The 23,204-nt window shown below is 45.6% G+C and overlaps 2 protein-coding genes across 2 annotated transcripts in view; one reads left to right on the forward strand and one right to left on the reverse strand.

Moving 5' to 3' along the window:
• Window positions 1-4,661, reverse strand: part of HTR2B (5-hydroxytryptamine receptor 2B) — a 38,558-nt gene extending 33,897 nt beyond the window's left edge. Inside the window, exons 1-2 of the mRNA XM_029614981.1 lie at window positions 4,056-4,661; window positions 2,866-3,494 (exon numbers count right to left, since the gene is read on the reverse strand). Of these exons, the coding sequence (XP_029470841.1) occupies window positions 2,866-3,226 (361 nt within the window). The 5' untranslated portion in view covers window positions 3,227-3,494; window positions 4,056-4,661. The remainder of the gene's footprint in view (window positions 1-2,865; window positions 3,495-4,055) is intronic.
• The window catches only part of PSMD1 (proteasome 26S subunit, non-ATPase 1), a 244,400-nt gene that overhangs the window by 100,463 nt on the left and 120,733 nt on the right, over window positions 1-23,204 (forward strand).

The following is a 23,204-nucleotide window of genomic DNA, read 5'->3' on the forward strand; positions in this document are numbered from 1 at the left end:
AGTGTGTTTGGATCTGCTCACAGTGGTTTCTATCTTAAAATCTCATGAAATTCATTTGTTTCACATAGAAATGATGGCAGAATAGGACCACATGGTCCATCCATAAGCTTGCCATAAAGGTGGTATCGGGGGGTGGCAGCTGGCACCGTGCACAGGTCTCCCGCGTTTGAAGTTGTATTTTGCCTTCTGCGTGCGTGGTCTGGAAGGTGGAACCTGAGTGTGAGACAGGAGACGTGAGCGTGGACCGGGAAGTCGTGGGAGAAGGACATTTCATTAGCTTGTAAATGCAGTCGTGATGCAGCCGGCACGACGCGCCATGTTGTACGTACGGAAGATGGTGGTGGTGGTGGTAAACAAGGATTCCTGAAATGCTTTGCCCTTGGTTACCAGAGCCTCTGATTGAGACCTGCTCTGGGAAGTAGGTGGGAGGTAGAGAGCGGGAGCCTTCTGGGATGCTGGAAGGGAGCCACTCTGCCTTTTATTGAGGGAGTGGGAGACGGCGTCTCTGTGGGTGGCCTGGGGCCCGGGGGCGGTGCGTGCCTGCGGCTTTTCTTCTCTGCCTCAGGTGTGGGGCAGCCGCACATTCCTCTTTCGGGGTAGATAAAGAGGTGCCAGGGCTTGGCAGATGCCCTGTCTGGGTAGCACCCCAGCTGCTGTTACGCTCCTCTTCTCACCTGGAAGCCCCCCCTCGATGATATTAAAGTGCTCGTCGTGCCATCCTGTAGGCTGTAGGAGCGGTTTGGGTGTCAATCTTTTTATTTGTTTTTTTAAAACTTTTACTTCATCTAGAAAATTCCAGCGCGTTACTGCTCTGCTATTAAGTAGACACTTTTTCTGCCAAAACGCAGATTTGTGAACTCCTTTCATAGGAAAGTATTTTCTTCTGTTAGTCTGGGCAGCCTGACGCTAGAAGATTAAAGAGCAGACTAACCGAAACCTGCCTAGTGGGCTGGGTCCAACAGCTGTGGGCTAGGAGCTAATAGAAACGGTTGGTGGTCCTTAAGGCTCTGCCCAAGAGACACAGAGGACCCTTAGCAGTGGGGACGTGAGTGTAAAGCTGGGCCTGGCTGCGCTACTGGTACTCTCTGTGCTTCTAAACACGACATAGTTACTCCTCCTCGTTTCTGTAGTGCTACTCGTCGTACGCAGTGCTGTACAAACGACACAAAAGAGACCGTCCCTGCTCAATAGAGCTTACAGTCTGTGATCAAGAGACCTGGGGAGCTTCATCATAGTAAGACAATGGTTAAAATTAGTTACTGAGGCTGAAGGTGGACAATCAGGCTTAAGATTTAAAAGTAGTATCAAAAAGGTGGGTCTTTAGGTGGGATTTAAACCTGGTGAGAGAGGGAGCAGGGCGCACCAGCCCAGGACGTCTCTTCCAAGCACACGGTGCAGCCGGCTGGAAAGCACGGAGTTTGGTATTGGTGGTAGAGGAGAAGGGCAGAGATGAGAGTGACTTATCCCACGAGCAGAGTGCACGAGGAGGGGTGTAGGGAGAGATAAGAGAGGAGAGGCAGGGAGGTGCTGCAGAGTGAAGGCATTTGTAGGTGAGAAAGAGGAGCTTGAACTGTATGCGGGAGCGGATAGGGAGCCCGTTCAGTGATTTAAGAAGAGGGGGGTTATGTGAGCACAACAACTTTGACAAAAGATAAGTTGTGCAGCTGAATTTAGGATAGATTGAGGGGGGAGAGATGTCTTGCCGGGAGCCCTGTGAGGAGCAGATTGCAATAAGCGGAAGGTGATGAGAGAGTGGGTAAGGATTCTGGTAATGTGTTCAGATAGGAAGGGATGGATTTTGGTGATGTTAGAAAAAGAACCGGCACATTATAGCAGAGTTTTGGCTATGGATATTGAAGGAGAGAGAGAAGTCTAAGATGACACCTAGGTTAAGGGCTGAGGGGACCGGGAGGATGACCGTGTTATCCAGAGAAACAGAGAAAGGAGGAGGAGGGGAGATGGGCTTGGGGGAAAGATAAGGAGCTCTGACTTGGCCATGCTGAGTTTAAGATGGTGCTGGGACATCCCCTGTTCAGATCTGAAGGGTCTTGCCAAGTATGGACACTTCACGGACCACAAACTTGTTATTGTGGTAGCTGTAAAGGGGCTCTGAATCTGCAGAGACTCGTGCTCTCTCTCCAGAGCTCTGTACCGTTATGTTCAGTGCAAAGCGTGACACCGGAAGCTGCGCAGAGATTTACGGAAAACTGCCTCCACTCCTCCCAGTCCTGCATGGGGTGATCTGGACAGCACGGCTGCTGCTCCAGATGAGCATGTCACGGGGGACACGGTGAGAGCAGATAACGCCTCGTAAATCCTTTTCGTTGTGAAGATGCAGATGTTTTGAGGGAAATCTGTTTGTGCTGTTTCAGGGGAAACGCTCTGGCATCATTCATTATAAAAAAAAAACCAAAACTGTTTTCTGTGACTTTCTTTTCAGTTCTTTTCCAAAACGAATATGTAAAACTCTTTGAGATTTCCCTGCGATCGAAAGATGCAAATATTAGAACGTTTGGATGGTACATTTCAGATACAGGCCCAGCACTGTATACGTACAGACGGAGCATCCTATGCCTTGAGCGGGGCACAGTGCTGTGCGTAATAATGAGCCACGTGGCCGATGCGCGCCCTGGCCTTACTAATCTGCAAGGGATGGTTCCCCCCCCCCCCCTGTGCTGGGGGCTGTTTGATCGCTCTGAGAATTGACTTCCCTGCCCACTCTCCTTTTGGGTTGTGATCTTTCAGGCCTCCCATTCCCTACGCCAGGACTTTTTAAAAAGCCGTTGATTTAAAAGTAAACTTATTTCGGAGAAGCAGGAAAGTGCCGAGGGCCCTGTGAGGGTCAGGCACAGATTGTTTACTTACTGAAGAGGATGGTGAGGAGTGCAATGGGCATCACGAAAAGTCCAACCAGAAGGTCGGCCACCGCCAGCGACATCAAGAAGTAGTTGGTGGCGTTCTGCAGCTTTTTCTCCAGCGACACCGCCAGGATGACCAGGATGTTGCCCCCGATGGTGGGGATGATCGCCACCAGGAACAGCAGCGCCTCCCATGTTTTCTCGGCCGTCTCTGGGTAGGCTGCTCTCTGGGACTCGTTGGCTGCGGACGGGTGACCCAGCATCCTGGTGCTCTGCCCGGCGTACTCTGAGAGGGCGCTGTGGTGCGAGGGGCTGGGCGCGTGGCTTCTCTCGGCTCCCCTGCAATTCCAGACAATGACCAGCAGCATGGTCAGCGGATAAGCCAGTCATCCACGATGGTGAAGGGCCGGTCCCCTGCCAAACCTTTCCAAACACGCATCCGTTCGCTCGTCGTTGCGAGAGCGGGGGGGCACAAGCCTTACACACCCGGGCACCGCTGCAGGAGTCCCTCGGTCATGCTCCCATGAAGCAGTCTTGCGTTTTCCAGAGGGATGTCTGGGTAGAATCCGACGGTTTTGTGAAAGTCCGTGGGATGGTAATCCTGCCGTCACTGCTCTGCGTCCCAGCAGCTTCTCTCTACAAATGGAAACATGCTTAGTGCATCACATTTTGATTTACGAAAGTGAAGGTGGGTTTGCTTTGTTCTGGGAGCGGGAACACCACCTACGTGCGTTCTCCCGTGAGCCCTAACCAGCGTTACAAGAGCGGACTCATCATTTCAGGTTCAAAAGCGCACTATACATAGATTGTGGAGAACATTTAGTGCTCAAATTTCCTTTCGGCTAACACTACAAGAAATGACCCTCTAAATACAGTTTTCTCCCTAGCATGCCTTGGCTGATGCTGTGTAAGGAATTTTATTTTAAGTTTCCTGGCCCTGGAGTTGGGAACTGTTAGGAATAAAGCATCAATGGCTGCCATGGGAAACCCCAGAAATCGGATGGCGCAAGAACGAGCAGTTGATGAAATATTCACCCAGGGACCTGTTAGATCTTGCAGAAAAGTTAGGGGAGTGAGGTCAAGTGGAGAAGCACGGCTTGGTCCCAGCCTGACGTGACCTCCTGACACCCTAGCAGAGCCCTATAGAGAGGCTGTACCTGCTCTTCTTCCCCTGGATAACAAAATACCTTACCTTACCTTTCTAACGTGTCTGCAGACTCCTCAAGTCCAGGAGCTCTCCGTGTGAGTGAGGAGGGGATCAGGATTATTCAGCCCTGGGAGAAGTTTCTCTCCAAGTCTGATCTTCTTTTCCATCGTGAATCAGGCTTTGAGCAGCAGCATTTTGATAAGCTGGCTCCGTTTTTCTTCCACGCTGTCCTGTACTGGAGCAGTCTTTCGTTCAGCGGCTTCAGGTCTTAACTTCCCATATTAAAAGTTGCTCTTCCCTGTTTTCCCTTGTGTTCCAGGAAAGTTATTTCCAGTTAGAAGAAGTCCGGTCGCCAGCTCTTTGCAGTGGTCTCTCTGTAAGCAGTCCGTCGCTGCTTGTGGCTGCTGCGTGACTGGATGGCTTCTCGGTCCTTTGCGCTGTGTGATCTCTTGTGTGCTCGGCTGCAGAACTTTACTGCTGTTCCCGTCCTCGCACGCTGAATCATTCCAGTGCATCCAGTGGAAGGAAACAAATTGGGTGTCTGAGAGCTGGAGGAAAGCCAGCAAGGTTAGTTCCTTTGATATCCTTTGCTGCTAAGGACCTACAGTCCAGACCCGCTTTCTCACAATCCCTCCCAGGCGTCCCCCGAGTCTCTTTTTGCATAGATCTGGAGTAAAATTTTGTTCGCCGTTTGAATTTATCCTCCATTCTCTTTGGGGGGGAAAAGTAGGAGCCCTTCTCCATCTCAGTGCAGCTGTAAATGTTTTTTGTCATCCTGATGAAGGGAGGAGGAGTGGGCTAGAAACCAGGGTTCAAATCACACTTCCCTTGTGACCTTGGGAAAGTCACTTTATCTGCCATTGCCTCAGCTACCCACTTAGATTGTAAGCTCTTTGTGGCAGGGACTTGTATGGGAATTCTAAGAAAATAATAATACTAATGCTGTAAACCACCATCAGCATTATTTGGAAAAGCAGGCAAAGACTCCAGAATGTAAAAATATTAAATTAGGATCTTTAACATCTTTCTAGATGTGAGTGAGGGGGGATGGGCGGGGGGTTGTGGATCTCTAAAGCATGGCTTTGTTTGTAGGGCCATCTGTTTGTTGCTGTGTTATCCTCCGTACTACCACATGGCTGAAATCCAGGTCTCTGTCTCTTCCTTGTAAAAATAAATAAAAAGACTGCATTAGTTAAACAAAAAATAGTTTAAAGTTCCTTTCGAGTTAGCTGGCTGATTTCTTTTCCTAGTAGAAATGGTGTAACTTCTCTGTGCGTGTAATGTGGCCAGGAGGTAACGTGAGCTTCTGAAGGGAATGAGAAGCAAGCGAGGGCTGCTTTCTTTCTCATGTTCCTTCAAATCCAAGGGCAGCTCAGGTCCTTGACCCTTCTTATAAGAACTGCATACTTTCCTGCTGAGGAAGGTACAAAGCCAGAACCATCACTGGGGCAAGGAGCCATTTCTCCAATTCAGCCCAGCATGGTAGAGCATCCTTCTAGAGGATTCTCTACCTCGCAAGCCCGGTGCAAAGTGCATGTGAGAACCTCGAGGTAGAAGTCATCGGAGAACAATGTCTGCGACTCTCTCTGCCGTCAGGTAGGTGAGCACTACCTTCTCAGCTTTCCCAGCAGTTGAACTGGGGTAATCTGTAATTTCCTAGCGTGTAGCAGATGGACTCAGGACCAATGGGTATAGTGTGCTCCTGATAGTAGTTGGAGACGGATCAGATTTCAGTCTGATGTCCGCCCTAGTACATATACCCCCTGTAGGACGCCATGCTCTTCAGTATTTTCCGTCTCCATAGCAGTTTGGAACTCTATACATGCTTGCACAGCGTTTAGAGTATTCTAACCAAAGAAATCCAAATCAAGAAGAAATCTTACCTCTACAGACAAGCCCCGCTTTCCTGCTGTGATACCTACGGGTCCCTCCCCCAGTTGAGAATTCCTGAGGTGATTTCCGCAATCCCTCAGAGGTAGGCCTCGATCCGGCAGCTGGTTCCCTGCGTGGACTTAGCTCCCAACATCGGGCACGGCTGAGAGGCAGCGGGTGCAACTTCGAACGTGGCGGTGAAGGTACTTTCCCTCTCCCCCCGCAGCCAGAGACCGCCCGGAACAAGACCGGAAAACGCCGAGACAAGGTAAGGTAGAAAACTTCCTAAAAGTCTCTGGTATCCAAGGCTCAAAGAGCCGCACAGATCGCCAGCCGGCGTCAGTGCCACCGGGTTGATCAGCCCTATCCGGGCTAGACCCCGGTCCGATACGAGGGTCCTCCCACATGGAGACCCTCTGAGGTGGTCGCCATATTGCTCGCGTGGTCGCTGTCACCATTTTCGCTTGATCGCCGTCCTGTCCTCCGATTCGATCTGTGCGCACAGAGGCGAGCCATGCACACAAAATCACCTGTGCGCACACCGGCGTGTGCACAAGTGCCGTGCGCACAGTGACGTGCACAGCCACACGTTCAATGGGGCCGGGCACATAAGTAAACCTCGTGCGCACAGCAGCGCGTGCATCTTTTTGAGTGCGCATCCGACCTACACGCAGAAATTCGGCGCATCCAGATCGCATAACTCAGCCTCCCAGCATATGCTTAAACGCACAAACCGGAGTTTTTCTGCGCACACAAACCGTGGCACCACCGGACAAGAAGCTCAAGGCTCAGGGCCTCTGCCCAGCATGCCACATTAGAGCTGCGCAACACGAAGAGGCCACAGCCCTGTGCCTACAGTGCAAGGAGGCTCTGGGTGAACCAGGCCAAGGGTCCTCTCCAGCCGGCACTGGGATCCGGATCCACTGACAGTACACCGGATCTGGCTACTCCAGAGGGATCCTCCCTCAAACGGGGCTCTCCGGGGACGCAGCGCCTCTCAATTTAGACCTAGCATCTTTCTCCTGGGTAGAATTCTTCAAAGGCCTACATACCTTTGTCCATATGCAACCAGCGCCCCCAATGACACAACCACAGCCTCCCCCAGAGGACCCTTACATCCCGGGGCCCTCTAAACCCAGAGAAGGGCCCCTCCCACCTCAAAGCCTCAACATAGGGGACACGGATACCTCGGACGAGGATCAAGACTCCCTGGAGGAAGGAGAAATCCCTCCAGGAACGGAACCTTACCGAACCATGAGGCGATTCTTCGCCAAAGATGAGCTTTCAGACCTCGTGGTGCACAGCTTGAAAGAGCTCGCTATCCCAGGCACAAGTACCACAGGGGAACCGAAGACGAACCCCCTCCTCGAGGGACTCCTTCAGGCCTCCCGCCATTTTCCTTTGCTGCAAGCCGTCCAACAGCTGATTGACCTGGAATGGGAGTCTCCGGAGGCCACGTTCAAAGGGGGGCGGATCTGCCAGCCATGTACCCCCTGGACTCCGCCGCCAAAGATCTCCTGGCATTCCCCAAAGTGGATGCCAAAGTCTGTGCAGTCGCTAAGCGCACTACCATCCCAGTCGAGGGAGGAGCGGCACTCAAGGATGCCCAGGACAGGCATCTGGAATCCATCCTCAAACAGTCATTCGACATTTCAGCTATGTCACTACAGATCACTGCCTGCTGTGCCATGGTGACACGCGCCTGCTTATCAAAGACCAGGAACGCCACAACGCCCGTCGAAGCACTTGAACCAGCAGTATCATTCCTCACGGATGCGACCTCCGACCTGGTACGCACCGCAGCCAGAGGCATTTCATTCTTTGAGGCAGCCAGAAGACAACTCTGGCTCTGAAGCTGGTTGGCCAACGTGACATCCAAGACGAGACTCACGAGAATGGCTTTTAAAGGGAACCCTCCTGTTTGGAAGCAAACTGGAGAAGTTAGCCGACAAATGGGGCGAATCCCCACTACCTACCACAGCTACCGGAGGACAAGAACAAGAGAAGCCAGCGCCCCTCTCCCTGAACATCTAAGGGCAGGGGATCACAGCGCTTTAAACCATACAAAAGTACATATCAAATATCTCGCCCCGCAGGCAGGGGCCAGTCCTTTCGGAACAAGCACAACAAAAGGGGAGCCGGCTCTGGCCCAGGCCCCAACTGCACCCCACAATGAAAATCAGCCGGCCATCCACAGGAAGAAGCCATAGGGGGCAGGCTTGCTCTTTTCTACCAAAGATGGGTCGAGAACTTCAGACAAGTGGGTCCTAACCATCATTCGAGAGGGATATTATCTGGACTTCCACAATATTCCTCCGGACAAATTTGTGAAATCTCCTTGCCATGACCTCTCCAAAAGGAGGGCAGTGGAAACCATGCTGACCAAATTGCTCGCCTTAAAGGCCATAACTCCGGTGCCCACGCAACAACAAAATACTGGGCTCTACTCCATCTATTTTATCGTTCCCAAGAAAGAGGGTACATTCCGACCCATCCTGGACCTCAAGTCTGTCAGCTGTCACCTGAAGGTCCCTCGCTTCCACATGGAAACCCTGCGCTTGGTCATAAGAGCGATACAGCCAGGAGAATTTCTCACATCCCCGGATCTGTCAGAAGCCTACCAGCACATCCCTGTCCACCACGAACATCAGCGTTTTCTACGCTTCGTGATCCTGGACCACCACTACCAGTTCTGGGCACCACCCTTTGGGCTAGCCACAGCGCCCCGAACATTCACCAAAATAATGGTGGTAGTGGTGACGACGCTGAGGAGAGAAGGAATCCTCGTACACCCATATCTGGACGATTGGCTGATCAATAGCAATAGAAATCGCCCTTTCTCGTACATTATTGAGGTGTGCAATTTTAGGAGATGGAATAGGCAACATCCCAGTACCAGTTGATCTTGTGATTCTTGAGGGAATATGGAAATGTAAAGCTGAAGATAGCCATTCAATCTTTTCATTGTACAATGTTTTATGAATTAAAGATAAAACTTTGTGTTGGGCTCGATATTTGACAGGCAACCAGTGAAGAGCCTTCAATCCTTATTAGCTCCTCATGTACATTCACCCATTGTAATTGTGCATAATCTAATCCAATTTTCATCACCTTTTCTAGTAGACGATACACGCTTCTTTTTGATTGTATATACTCTCCCATCAAGTTTCCTGCCCCGGTCCCCGGAACGTATCATATCATAGACTTTGCTGTCAAATTCATATCATAAGTTAAGTATCATATCTTAAGCATCTTATCATAGACTGTCTCAGTTTTAAGTTCCTTTACCAGTTTTTGCATCCACTTGTTTTTTGTGCTAGCTGTATCAGTTCTTGTATTTACTTGTTTTATGTACTGCCTGTGAGCGAAGTTGTAGTTTTTTGTAAACCGGAGTGATCTGTATCCCATATAGGAACCTCGGTATATAAAAGTTAAAAATAAATAAATAAATATAGGAGTGATATGGTTGGATCTTCTAGTCCCAGTTAAAAGTCTGGCCACGGAATTTTGTAGTAATTGCAAAGGTCTTATAACATTAGCAGGTAGGCCCAAAAACATCGAATTATAGTAAGATAAAACAAGAGCTTGCAAGATAGTTCTAAAGACTTTTGCTAATAAAAGTGGCTTCAGTCTTTTTAGAACATTCAGTTTAAAGTATCCATCCTTAATTATTTTTTTAACCCATGCTTTTAGATTGACTTCACAGTCCAGAAAAATCCCAAGATCTCGAACCTCAAAGGAAATAGGATAATTTTTGGCTGCTTCAAAATTTTCTAGTTCTTTTGCTTGGCTTAGTTTAGGACAAATGTATAAAATTTCAGTCTTTTTTTAATTGAGAGAGCGATTCATTTGGGTTAATACTTTACTAATAGCAGATTGATATATGTCCCAAAGCTTAAGAGTTAGGTCAATTGATTTTTTCTATCGGGATTAAAATGTGAACATCGTCTGCATATATAAAATACATAAGACTAAAACCAGATAAAATTCTACATAAAGGAAGCATATGAATATTAAAAAGGTGGTCATTGGCGATTCTTCTTCCAAATTGTACCACTTCAGCACGGGTGTTCCTCAGGGATCCTCCTTTTCTTGAGTATTTACTTTGCTCCTCTCTGCACAGTTCTATCCGATCTAGATGTCTCTTAGTGTGTATGCAAATGACATACAGCTTTTTTATTCCCATTCTTCCAATGGTCACATCAGCAATGGATAAAGTAGCCACCTGCATGACAAAAATCAAAGAGTTGATGAGTGACAACATGCTGACCCTAAACATCAGGAAAATGGAGTTTATGCTCCTTTCTTGTTCCCCTTCCTTGGATGCCCCCTCAGACTTCTTATTTGAAGGCTACACTATCCCTATTATTTTGAAAGCACGAAACATGGGGGTTCTCATTGATTCTTCCTTGTCTCTACGATCTCATATTGGGTCCCTGGTTCAGTCCTCTTATTTACAAGCTTTGCTTGCTGCGCCCTTTGAAACTGCTTCTCTTCTGATTTTCACACCATTATTCAATCCTTAATTTTGTCACCCCTGGATTACTGTAATGCAGTGGTTTTCAACAGGCGTGTCGGGACACACTGGTGTGTCGCAAGGTCCTGGGAGGTGTGTCGCAGGGCCCAGTATATGGCTGCCTCCTTAATCAGCCGTGGTGGGAATTGGTTAACTTCTAACATTGGGCTTGATGAGAGGCTACTCTCTCTTCCTTCTTTCTAGCCCAGTGGGTGGCTGTTTCCTCCTTCACCCAGATCAAAGCAAGACATTGCCAGTTCCGGCTATTCTATGCCTGATGGGCCGCAAACTTTATCTTCCTCTGCTGAGTCTGGGAGTGATGTTGGTGATGATCTCTTCACCCTATGGAGGGAGGAGGAAAGGAGGTTGGTGATGCTATGAAGGTGGAATGGAGAAGGGAGTGTGGGGGCTGCTGAATAGGAAGGGGTGGGAAAAAGCGGGTCTGTATAGCTGGGTAGGCCAGGGAGATGAGATGAAGGAGGTAAGGAGAGTCAAATGAGAGAGAGGGAGCCCAGGAAAGAGGATGTGGAGGGTCACAAATGCTAAGCAGGCTCCTGTGGATGCAGAGTATATGTTTACATTCAGCCCCGTGATGCTCATGTTTTCAGTGTGTCATGCCTGTAAGCATTATTTGCTAGGTGTGTTCCAACAGAAAAAAAGGTTGAGAACCACTACAGTAAAGGACTGTTCTTGGATTTGCCCAACTCTAATCTTCATGCTCTTCAGTTAATCCAAGACTCTGCAGCTCGTCTAATCTCTGGTGCCTCTCTATGTAGTCACATTTCTCCAGTCTTCCTGAATCGCACTGGCTGCCCATCATATGGCTTGCATAATTCAAAACACTCACCTGGATCTTCAAGGCCCTTCATGGGTTAGCCCCTCCTTTATCTATGCTGTAAGAAGAGTTTGGTACTGTTCCAGTTCCTATGGTGATATTTTGTCTGAGCAACAGTATGAGTGGAAGAATGTTGATTAAACCCTGGTCTCCTCCTAGATGCCAATCAGGCATGTTCATCGTTCCCTCTACTCCTCACAAAGGTTGCTGACAGCTGCCTTCTATTATTATACGGAGTCCCGCTGTCTTCTAAATATGGCATTAAGGGCCTGACATTTATTGTCCACTTGTCCCCATGTCATAAGATGCACAAAGGTGAAACGGATGATCTGATCCTCTTAATAATCTTGAGAAAATACTGGAATCTTTGAAGGTTGTGATTGGATTTAATGCTCGCTATCTGTCATGAAAAGAAAACCATTAATACTGTTGGGAGACATTGGGATTCCATAAATCGGCATTGGTACAATTCTGGGGTCTTTTTTGGACCCTGATCCAAATACCCAATCAGTAGTACAAAGTTTTAGAAAAACATGTTTAATTTTAACATTAATTCAACTTTCTTTTTAGTAAGAAAAGCATATGTCCCATGAAACACTTTTTATCTTTTATAAACTTAAGAAAAAACGATTTCTCAGGAATACATTTTTTCAGTGACTTAAAGTATTACGGTACACACATTGACAATTTTTTTCACTGATTATATTCAGATCAAAGCTTTATGGTAGTTATGTGCTCTCTGCATACAAACCTTTTACCGTCGTCACAACATCTTTGTAATTTGCGGCCTGCTGCTCAGGGTTGGACAACAGGACATACCCTTTTTCCCTTGACACACGCAATAGCAAGTACTGGGATTTGGTAGTTAAGCGCCATCCATGCCTTTCTGATTGTCCTGGTCAGATTACCAGTATTTTTAGTCTGTTTGATCAGTTTATTATCTGTTCTCCCAGTTTAAGAGGTCTTTCTGGAGGTAAATCTGCTGTTCCAAGCAGAATGATTTATCATCCAAGCAACAAAAAGTCAATCAAACTGAAGAGCATTCATTGGCCACCTGTTTGTTTTGCATTTGCAAATAGTTATATATACTAAGTGATCCATGTTGCCCACCTCACCTTTTAATTTAATTTTCCATAATGGTTGGTTTTCTTTCCTCTCCAACTATCATGTCATAGTGTGTTAACTGCAAGTATTGTTAGAGACAGGAAGAAAGATTAGTGTAGAGAATTCTTTAGTTAAATTACTTATACAGTAAATCACTTAGGTTGTGTTTTTTTAAAGCAGTTTGAAGTAATTGTCTTAGAAACACAGATGTTATAGGATGGCAAGAACTGAGTTACACTCAATCCCAAGGGAGTGCTGATAGCAGAAGCTGCATCTGCTGGTGGATGAGCCGGACTTGTTTGCTGTGTAATGTGCGTTTAAATCTTGCAAAAGAACTTGTTGAGAGTTGAACATTACTGTGTATGAATAACTGTGTGCTGGGAAATTAGTTTGAAACAGAGGCCATATGGTCTTTTTCTGTTATGTTTCTATCTAGCCTGTCCATCCACCTGATTTAGATTTATAATTCACATCATTCCCTTAGAGATCCCCTGTATTTATCCCAAGCTTTTTAAAATTCAGATAGTTTTTGTCTCCTCCACCTCCTCTGGGAGGCTGTTCCATACATCCACCACCCTCTCTATAAAGCAGTGATGGCTAACCTATGACACGCGTGTCAGAGGTGACACGCCGAGCCGTTTTGGCTGACACGCGCAGCGTTTCGAGGACTATCAGGAATTTTTTTTTTTTTTTTTTTATCGGCTGCGCCGAGCCTTTTCTTTTTCAGCTGCGCCGAGCCTTTAAATGTGTTTTTTAGTTTCCCCCTACCCTCCACCAATGCCCCCGGGCGTAGGGAGGCTCATGCGTCGCAGCGATGAGGCTCAAGACAACGCGCTGATGCTCCTCCTTCCTGCCTGTGCGGCCCCGGAAGTAAACATTGCCGGAGCCGCGTGGGCAGGAAGGAGGAAGCGAATCAGCGCGTGCAGAAGAGGAGCCGCTGCCGCGGGTCGCCGCGAATCCCAAGTCGCAGCGGCCCAAGAAGAGGAAGAGGCCCGGTAGCAGGGCCGCCGCGGCCCGAGAAGATCAGGGCCGCTGCAGAGCCCATCCTGCGGCGACCCGCGAAGAGGAGGCCCAGAGGTGAGAGAGAGGCTGAGGGCCCGTAGAGTGCGTGTATGAGGTGAGTTGAGAGAGAGGACCTGAATGTTTGCAGAGACAGCATGTGAGAGCCTGTGTGTGTGAGAGAGAGAGAGCATGTGCCAGTGAGAGCCTGTGTATATGAATGATTGTATGAGAGAGCATGTGCCAGTGAGAGCCTGTGTATATGAATGATTGTATGAGAGAGCATGTGCCAGTGAGAGCCTGTGTATATGAATGATTGTATGAGAGAGCATGTGCCAGTGAGAGCCTGTGTGTATGAATGATTGTATGAGAGCATGTGCCAGTGAGAGCCTGTGTGTATGAATGATTGTATGAGAGCATGTGCCAGTGAGAGCCTGTGTATATGAATGATTGTATGAGAGAGCATGTGCCAGTGAGAACCTGTGTGTATGAATGATTGTATGAGAGAGAGCATGTGCCAGTGAGAGCCTGTGTATATGAATGATTGTATGAGAGAGAGCATGTGCCAGTGAGAGCCTGTGTGTGTGAGAGAGAGAAATGCATGTGAGAATGAGAACCTGACTGTGTGTTTGAGGGAAGAAGATGGAGAAAAAAGAAACAGAAAAAAAGACAATATAAAAGGAATTGGCAAAAAAACAAGAAAGGGAAGGTGAAAAAAAAGCCTGTGACCAACCAATTAGAAAACTAAGATCAGACAGCAAAGGCAAAAAAAAAAAAAAAAAGTACTTTTTAGTGATTGGCACATGTACTCTTTGGGAATGTGCAAGAATAGCACTTTCTCAACGGATCTCACAATGTACGAGATCAGCATGGAGAAAGTGGAAGCCCACGGGGCCTGCACAGAGGAGGCAGCAGAATGGACTTCAGTGTCAGTAGCAGCAATCGGCACCTCCGCAATAGCCACGCGGCATCAGTGACAGTGGCAGCAGAGGAATGAGAGAGGTTCTGAGGTTGCTGGCAAAAGAAAGAGAGGGGGGGTCTACCTTTAGTGTGTGAATGTGTATGAATGGGACTCTGCCTGGGGGTGTATGTGTGTGAATGCATGGGTGCCTGCCTGGGGGTCTGTGTGTGTGAGAATGAATGTGTGCATGCCTGGGAGATGGGGAGGGAGTGTTGTGAACATGAATGGGAGCCAATAAAAGAAACCGACTGACAGATGAAGTTTGTAACGCTTGCTTGGACTTGAAGTGTACGAAATACCAACCTTCAATTGAAGATTTAGCCAATGAAATTCAGCAACAAAAAAGTCACTAAGCAGGTAAGGTAAAGAATTATTTGTTTTTGCTTTATTAATAAATACAGTATATATATTAAAATTATAACTTTGTTGATTAGAGCTACAAATATCACAAAATTATGGATTTTTCTAGAAGTGACACACCACCCGAGTTATGCTCGGTTTTTTTATGAATTTTGACACACTGAGCTCAAAAGGTTGGCCATCACTGCTATAAAGAAATATTTCCTAAGATTACTCCTTTCAGCCTCATCCTATAACCCCCCTCATTCTAGAGCTTCCTTTCCATTGAAAGAAGCTCTCTTCTTGTGCATGGAAACCTTTTAGATATTTAAATGTCTCTATCATATCTCCCTTAGCTTACCTTTCCTCTAAGGTGTACATGTTTAGCTCTTTAGGTCTGTCTCCATATGCTTTAAAACGAAGACCACTGACCATTTTATTAGCCACTCTCTGGACAGAGTCCATCCTGTTTATATCCTTTTGAATGTGTGGTCTCCAGAATTGTACACAGTATTCTGAATCACCAGGGACCTACACAGGGGCAATGTCACCTCCCTTTTCCCTCTGCTGACCATTCCTCTCCCTATGCAACCAAGCAGCTTTCTGGATTTTGCCATCGCTTTATCCACCTGTTTGGCAACCTTAAGATCAGTTACAGTCATCCCCAGTTACTACTCTTCTTTCGTGCTTAGACTTTCACTAACAATACTGTACATCTCTCTTGGGGTTTTGTATCCCAAATGTATTGTTCTGTATTTTTTTTAGCATTAAATCTTAGCTGCCAGACACTTTGCTAGATCCCTCCTCATGTTTTCCACACCTTCCTGGCTGTCTACCCTGTTGCAGATTTTGGTATCATTGGCAAAAAGACAAACCTTTCCCAACAATCATTCTGCAATGTTCATGAAAATGTTGAAAAGAACTGGTCCAGGGACTGATCCTTGAAACACTGCAAGTAACAACCTCCTCAGAGAAACCTCTGTTTACCACTGCCTTTTGTCACCTCCCACTCAGCCAGTTTCTAACCCAGTCGGTCAGTGTAGGTTCCATAACCAAAGGATATCAGTTTAATAGTCTCTTATTCAGAACCGTGTCAAAGGCCTTATTCAAAGCCAAGTACACTGCATCCCGTACTCTCCCTTCATCCAAAGAAATTGATCAGATTTGTCTGGAAGGATTTACCTCTGTAGAGCCATTCTGCCTCAGATCTTGCAATCCATTGGATTTCAAAAACTGCACTATCCTAGTTTAGCAACAGTTCCATTAATTTTCTCCCCAGAGAGGTAAGACTAACCGGTCTGCAGTTCTCAGCCTCCTCCTTAGTTCCACTTTTATAAATAGGAACCACATCCGTCCATCTTCAGTCCTCCGGAACTGCTCCCGACTCTAAAGAAGCATTGAAAAGGTCAAGCACACTGTACTGTATCGGCCTGTTAGTGGTGTTTGATTCCTACCTGCCCCAGTCAAATTATAAATAGACATGCCAATTAGGAGGAAAGAGTTTTCTTCATAAGACAATTAGGGATTTACATCAGTGTGTAATTAACCCTGATTTTTAATTACTTATAGTCCTGTTACAGGTCATTGACATGCTAACAAAAACATATCTAATATAAGGGATTTTAAATTTAATTAAGGATATCCATGCCTTTAACAGCTTTAAATAATTTTAACAACTCAACAGCATTAACATACAGACAGAAGTCCAGCAGTGAGATGGGGGTGGGATTATTCAGTCTTTTGTACCAGCTACCAAATACACATACAATCTTTCACCATCAGGTAGATAAAGAGTTCCTGGCTCTCTGAGAACAAATCCCATCTCTGGAGGCCAGAGTGGCAGAGTTAAAGTTGCTGAAGCAAATGAAGAACTCGTCCAATATAATCGCCGCTATTGTTAAGGTTAAACTTGTTCACAATTGACGTAAATCCAGCAACCCCCCAACTATCAAATATATATAGAGGGGAAGGTGGAGGTTTCAAATATCAGCTCAAGCATGCCCCAACGGCCTTGGTAGCTTGTTGTTTTTCAAAATTTATAATCATTAACACTCCACCTACCCACCCTTTATTTTTTCTGTTTATTTTATTTACTGTGTAATCATTCATTCAAACTGAATTTGTCTTCCCTTTCCCTGTTTGTTCTTTTTTTACTTTTTTTTTTATAAATTTTTTAAAAAATCTTCTAACGCCATTATCACTGACTCCCAATTTGAAACTTTAAACAAAAAGTCTCCTTCTTGATAACCTTCATCAACTACTTAGCTGTATCCTGCTCCTGACATGGCCATGTTTAAAATGGTCTTCCTTCATCAGGGGAGCTACCACTTTGGTGACAAAATAGGGAAGCCTCTAGTTAATTTAGTGAAACGATGGACAGGTACTAGATTCATTCCAGCTATGAGGAATGCCGGGGGGGGACGGACACGACTTGTGAACTCTGGTAAGGCAATTTGTCAGGTTTTTCGGAAAGATTATCAGGCCTTATATACAGCACAGCAAGTTGACACCTCACAGATTCAGAACTATTTCCCTCCCCAAGCTGTTGGATGACCAGTTGGCTCAATTGAACCAGCTTGTCCAGCTGCAAGAGATTTTAGATGCCATTAAAGCACCAGGCTTTCCCTCTGAATTTTACAAAATCCTAGCCCAGCAGGTAGCTTTACCATTGGGAGAAATATTCAAGACATTGATAGTTAGAACTATTTCCGCTAGCACCAAATAGGGCGATGATTACGGTGTTGCCTGAAGAGGGCCGAGATCCACAACTGCCTGCCTCGGATCCCCCAATCTATTTTTAAAATTTTGATGTTAAACCTTTAGCCAATATTTTAGCCACATGATTGGCCAAGTATATCCCTGTCCTTGGGGTTGGCTTTGTTCCCGGCTGATATAGTATCGCCAATATCCATAGGCTTTTGGCTTCTATGGAATGGAGCCTTCGATGTAAGATGCAGTCGTTGGTGTTGAGTTTAGTCACAGAAAAATCCTTTGATAAGCTGGAATGGCCATTTTTGATGCAAACTTTGCAGGCCTATGGTGTTGGGTTTTTTTTGCACAAGCGGTCCGCACCCTTTATAATAATCCTAGGGCAGCCCTTTATGTGAATAGTTACCTCTCTGATGATATTCTCTAGGGGAGTGGTATGAGGCAAGGCTGCCCTCTATCCCCTTTACTTTTAATATTAGCCCTAGAGCCTCTTTTATGTAGTCTCTGGGATAACAATGCCATTCAGGGAATTGCTATTGGAGCACAAGCAGGCCCTACTTCCAAATTTAAATTCGCAGCCTTTGCAGATGATATCCTTCTTCACTTCACTAACCCCGTGCAATCCCTTGAAGAGTTACTTAAGGAAATCTCCACATTTGGCTCGTTAGCTGGGATGAAATTAAACATTGACAAATCAGAAGGGTTACCACTCTCTCCAGCTACGCAACAACTATGGGGGGCACATTTCCCTATGTGCTGGGTCACAGGGTCCATGAGGTACCTGGGGATTTTACTGCATGCTGATCCGAGTTGCATATATCAATCTAATTGTAATAAGTTATTACAGAATATGCAATCACTTTTACGGCATTGGCATGATTTCCCAGTATCTCTTGCAGGTCGAATAGCCCTTTTCCAAATATTTATTTTACCTAAATGGCTTTATTTTTTTCAAACTTTCCCATGTATTTTAACAACCCAAGACAGCCAGACGTTTTACCGGGTGCTTAGGCATTTCCTTTGGAGGAGGAAGAAACCTCGTATAGCGCTATCTCAAGCTAATAGATAAATAGGATACTGGTGAAATGGGGCTCGCTGATATAAGGGTTTTTAATCTGTTTTTTTCGTACGTCTTGTGGCAGATTGGCTTCTTAATACAGGCTAATATGTTCCTTTGCCCCTGGAACGTAGTTACTTAGGAGCCCTAAGCCCGGGAGCAGTGTTACATTCATCTCTATCAGCTCTATCAGACTTTCTCAGAAATAGTATTTTAGTTGTTATTCTCATGCACACTTGGCATCAATTATGCTCCTTATTATGCCTTAAGCCTACAGTTTCCCAGTTTCTGCTGCTCACAGGCAATGTGCATTTCCCACCTAGTCAAGTCCCAAGTATTCACAACATGGACTACTTTAGGTGTTTCCTTGTTAGCCCACTTCCTAGATGATACGGGTCAGATAAAATCCTTCCCTGATCTTCAAGTAGAATTTTCTTTGAATGCTAAACATTACTTTCAATATGTGCCAGGTACGCCATTTCACACGATCCTTGGGGGTGTCATATTGGTCTCAAGCGCCCAAAGAATTTTTAACAGACCTTTTTGATTTGGAAGACCTGACCTGACTTTCTATTTCTTTTTTATATAGACCAGTTAGAGGGTGTAAACCTAGGTGGGGCCTCTGAGTCATCCACGCAGAGGTGGGCTAACTACCTGGGGCTCCAGTTTCCTGATGAGCACCATGTATGATGTTTTTGCAAGCTCCGATCTCTTACTAGCTGGATGGACTACTACAGGCATGTGTATTAAGTGCACTCAGGTGGCTGGTACCTTGGATCATTGTTTCTGGTCATGTTCTTATATGACGGGTTTTTGGGAGAATATAGTGAGTTGTATCTACAATGTGACAAATTCAATTACCTCTCTGTTGATCTTTTGTTGGGAGTGGCGATGGGAAAATCTTATGTAAAATTATGGATTCATAAAGTACTTTTACTGGGGGGAAAAAACTATTCTGCAGAACTGGGTGAAGGTGGCCCCCCCCCACATACACACACTCTATCTCAATGGCGTGTGTTGGTTCACAACGTATGCCTCTTTGAGAAGTATGTTGAACATGTGGACACAACAAAGACGACCGGGACTTTCTTGCTGGTTTGGGATCTCTACATACAGTCCCTCCCTCATAGGACAAGGAGTCTGCTTTTGAATGATTTTTCTAGACCTATCGCTTTGGAGACCATTTGAGATCGTGGAGGTCCCACCAACTCCTCTCCCCTCCGAAAATTCTCCCAGAAGTTTCCCTTTTTCAGAATTTGCCATCATGGAGGTGAACGAGTTCTCCCAAACTGCAGCAACGGAGGAGTGATCTATACCGTTTGAAAGGAATCGCGTCTGGTTGCAAGCTTTGTCAGACCACAGTTTGTAAAGATCCATAACATCTGTATGAGGTGGAAGGTGGGAAAAGGGAGCTGCTGATAATCTAATACTTTCATGTAGAAAGTCCCAGTATGAGCTGTAGACTTACTGGATTGAAAAGTGTGTGTAATATTTCATAGAACTGGGCAAAACCTAGGAGAGTTTCAGTAGCATATAATGTAACCAAAATATCATGGAGCATGCATGTGAGAAACGGAGACCTTGCCCCACCGATTCTGGGAGCAGGCTAACAAGTGACCTAACCAGATTTCTCCCCAGCTAAAATATTTGGGTGTGTAAGCATAGTTTATTTTATCTTTTTGGTGTGTTCTGATAAAGCATTTAGAGGAGCTTCAGCCTTTATTAAAGGATAGGATAGAAGGGCTCTGTTTCTTTTACCAATGCCAAGCTCTTGTTAATTTTGTTCCTAGACATAAAAGCATTTGACGGTCCCCTTAAGAAGCTGTGACAGTTTCCTTTATAATTCAGCTGTTATTTTCTGGTATAGAATTTGAACAGGAATAATTCTGTTTGCTCTGATGCATGGGATGCAAGATCCTTTGGAATGAGATTGAAAAATCACAATCCTAGTGTAAGTTATGATCCAGAATATTCAATATTTTGTGTTCTGTATGACTGAAGCATTCAGAAATGTGCATAAATAGCAAATCTTTGTACGACTGTGACTTTTACCGTGTGGGTAAAAAAAAAATCTTTTATTTTAGGTTGTCACAATTCGGACATCTATCAAGGCTAGATCATAGCCCTGCTGTCTGAAACGTACATGTTGACGTCATTGCTGTGTCTGTTCCCTGACCTTGAATCTATGGCAGAGTCCCAGATATAAATTCATTCTCTTCCTAAAATCTTAAATGAGGAGTGACGTGGTTTGGGGGGGAATGTCGTCTTCTACATATTAGGAACATAGGTGTGCAGGTGAGTTGTTCACAGGCCCCCGAACCCCTCCTTTGACTCGTCTTTTCTGGGCCAGTGCCTGATGAATAATCGGTGAAGGACTGACGCACTCCAGGCGGTGGGGTGGCCCCTTGATAGGGCAGAGCCACACTCTTGGCCATAGAGTGACTCCTGTTGAGGGCTGATGCACGCTTGGTTATGGATTGGACCCTGCAGGAGTCTGGCTTACTGCTTTCTTTAGCCTTCACAGGGATGTCTAAACCCCCAGGACATTTGCTTTCTTTTCTCCTCCTGGTTTATTCTGAGTGTTTTGCTAGGCGTATGCCTGTTGAGAGACCTATTGTCTTTTATACACAGCTTTTGGCAAGGCAATAGCAGTAGGGTTCTATAAATAAGGAAGTCTAGATTCAGGAGCTGCCAGTTATATTGGCGATTTTTGTGTGGTGGTTTGTGTAACAGAGCTTCAGGCCCAGTACCCGGTCTCTTCTGAAGGGATGATCACCAGAGGCCCCGCTTTCCTGTAGCAGATTTTTCAAAATTCTGTGGCAAGAATTGGTCATTTTGCATATTTTCAATTTTTTTTATTTTTATTTTTTTTACTTTATAAAAATATTTGTATTCTGACCTTGCTATGTCCAGTGAATTTATTTGGTTCTTTATTAGAGGAGAAGGAGTCTTAGTGATTAGGGCTGGGAAGGAAGGAAGGAATCTGGCAGTGGGAGAAGAACAAAGATTACAGAGGAGGGAAATGAAGGAAACTTAGGCAGGAGCAAGTTTTCAGTGTTTGGGCCTCCACTGGGGAATTCAGCTCCACCAATTATCTGTCATTCAGGAAGAAACGTAATAGAGCCAAGAACGTAATAGAGCCATAGCTTATTCAGGCCTCTGTTTTTATCTGACTGTATTGATGATTTTTTTTTACATTTTTTTTAATGATTCTGTGACTGGTTTTATGATATTGTTTATGATACTGTGAACCACTCTGATCAGTTTTTCTGCATGTACGGTATAAAAATGCCTGGAAATAAATACTCCTGGGGGAGTTCTGCGCAATTAGGCAGTGCAGCATTCCCCTCCTGTACAGAATTGAAATGTTTGGACTAAGACCTGGTGGCTGCGAAGGGCCAAAAACACAGAAGGAGAGGCCTGGACTAGCTGAAGGCTGAGCCCATCCCACCTGCAGCTGTGACTCAGCTTGTGAGCCTATTGGGAGAGAGATAGGAAGGGTGCTTATGTGTGTGAGAGAGCTTGTGTTGAGGAAGTTACACGATGTTAGGTTCCATATTAGGAGCTACCACCCAGGAAAGAGATCTAGACATCATAGTGGATAATACTTTAAAATCGTCAGCTCAGTGTGCTGCGGCAGTCAAAAAAGCAAATAGAATGTTAGGAATTATTAGGAAGGGAATGGTTAATAAAACGGTGGATGTCATGATGCCTCCGTATCGCTCTATGGTGAGACCTCACCTTAAATACTGTGCGCAATTCTGGTCGCCGCATCTCGAAAAAGTAAAGAGGACGACGACCAAAATGATAAAAGGCATGGAATGGCTCCCCTATGAGGAAAGGCTGAAGAGGTTAGGGCTGTTCAGCTTGGAGAAGAGATGGCTGAGGGGGATATGAGAGTTATTTATTCTTTCACATAATAAGAAGACACTCCATGAAGTTAGAAAGTAGCATATTTAAAAGAAATCAGAGAAAATTCTTTTTCACTCAATGTACAACTAAGCTCTGGAATTCATTGCCAGAAGATGTGGTTAAGGCAGTTGGTGTAACTGGGTTTGGAAAAGATTTGGATAAGTTCCTAGAGAAATCTATAAACTGCTATTAATCAATAAGGAATAGCGACTGCTTTTTACCAGCATTAGTACTTGGGATCTATTTAATGTTTGGGTACTTGTAAGGTACTCGTAACTTGGATTAACCACTGTTGGAAACAGGATACTGGGCTTGGTGAACCCTTGTCCTGACCCAGTATGGCATATTTTATGCTCTTATGAGTAAGAGATTGGGAGTGTGTGTGAGAGAGAAGTTTGTGTGTGGGGGAGTGAAAATGCATGTGACAGAATGAGCCTGTGTGAAGGGGTGTGTTGGAGAGAAAGGGAGCCTGTGTGAGGGTCTGTGTGTGTGTGCAAGAGAGAGGGAGCTTATGTGAGAGGGGTATGTATGTGAGAGGGAGAGCTAGTGTGAAGGGTGCATCTGAGTGTGTGAGAGAGAGGGAAGCCTTTGCCCTCGAAAGCTCATGACTCAATAAATTGGTTAGTCTATAAGGTGCCACCTGCCTCTTAGTTTTGCTACAGCAGACTAATTGAGCTATCCCTCTGAAGATTTGAATCTTCTTGGGAAATTTTATTCCTGTATCCTTATAGCAAAAATAATGCAATCAAATATCCAATACAAAAGTATTTGCTTTTCCACTGGACAGCTTCATTTGTTCATACCATAAAAGATGAGCAATTGAGAAGCTTTCGTGGGAAGTTTTGTTCTTTCCAAGAAATAAAGCAAAGTCCCTCTACAGTCCAAATTATGGAGA

This window comes from Rhinatrema bivittatum, chromosome 9 (genome assembly GCF_901001135.1).
Source record: "Rhinatrema bivittatum chromosome 9, aRhiBiv1.1, whole genome shotgun sequence".
NCBI classification, from domain to species: domain Eukaryota; kingdom Metazoa; phylum Chordata; class Amphibia; order Gymnophiona; family Rhinatrematidae; genus Rhinatrema; species Rhinatrema bivittatum.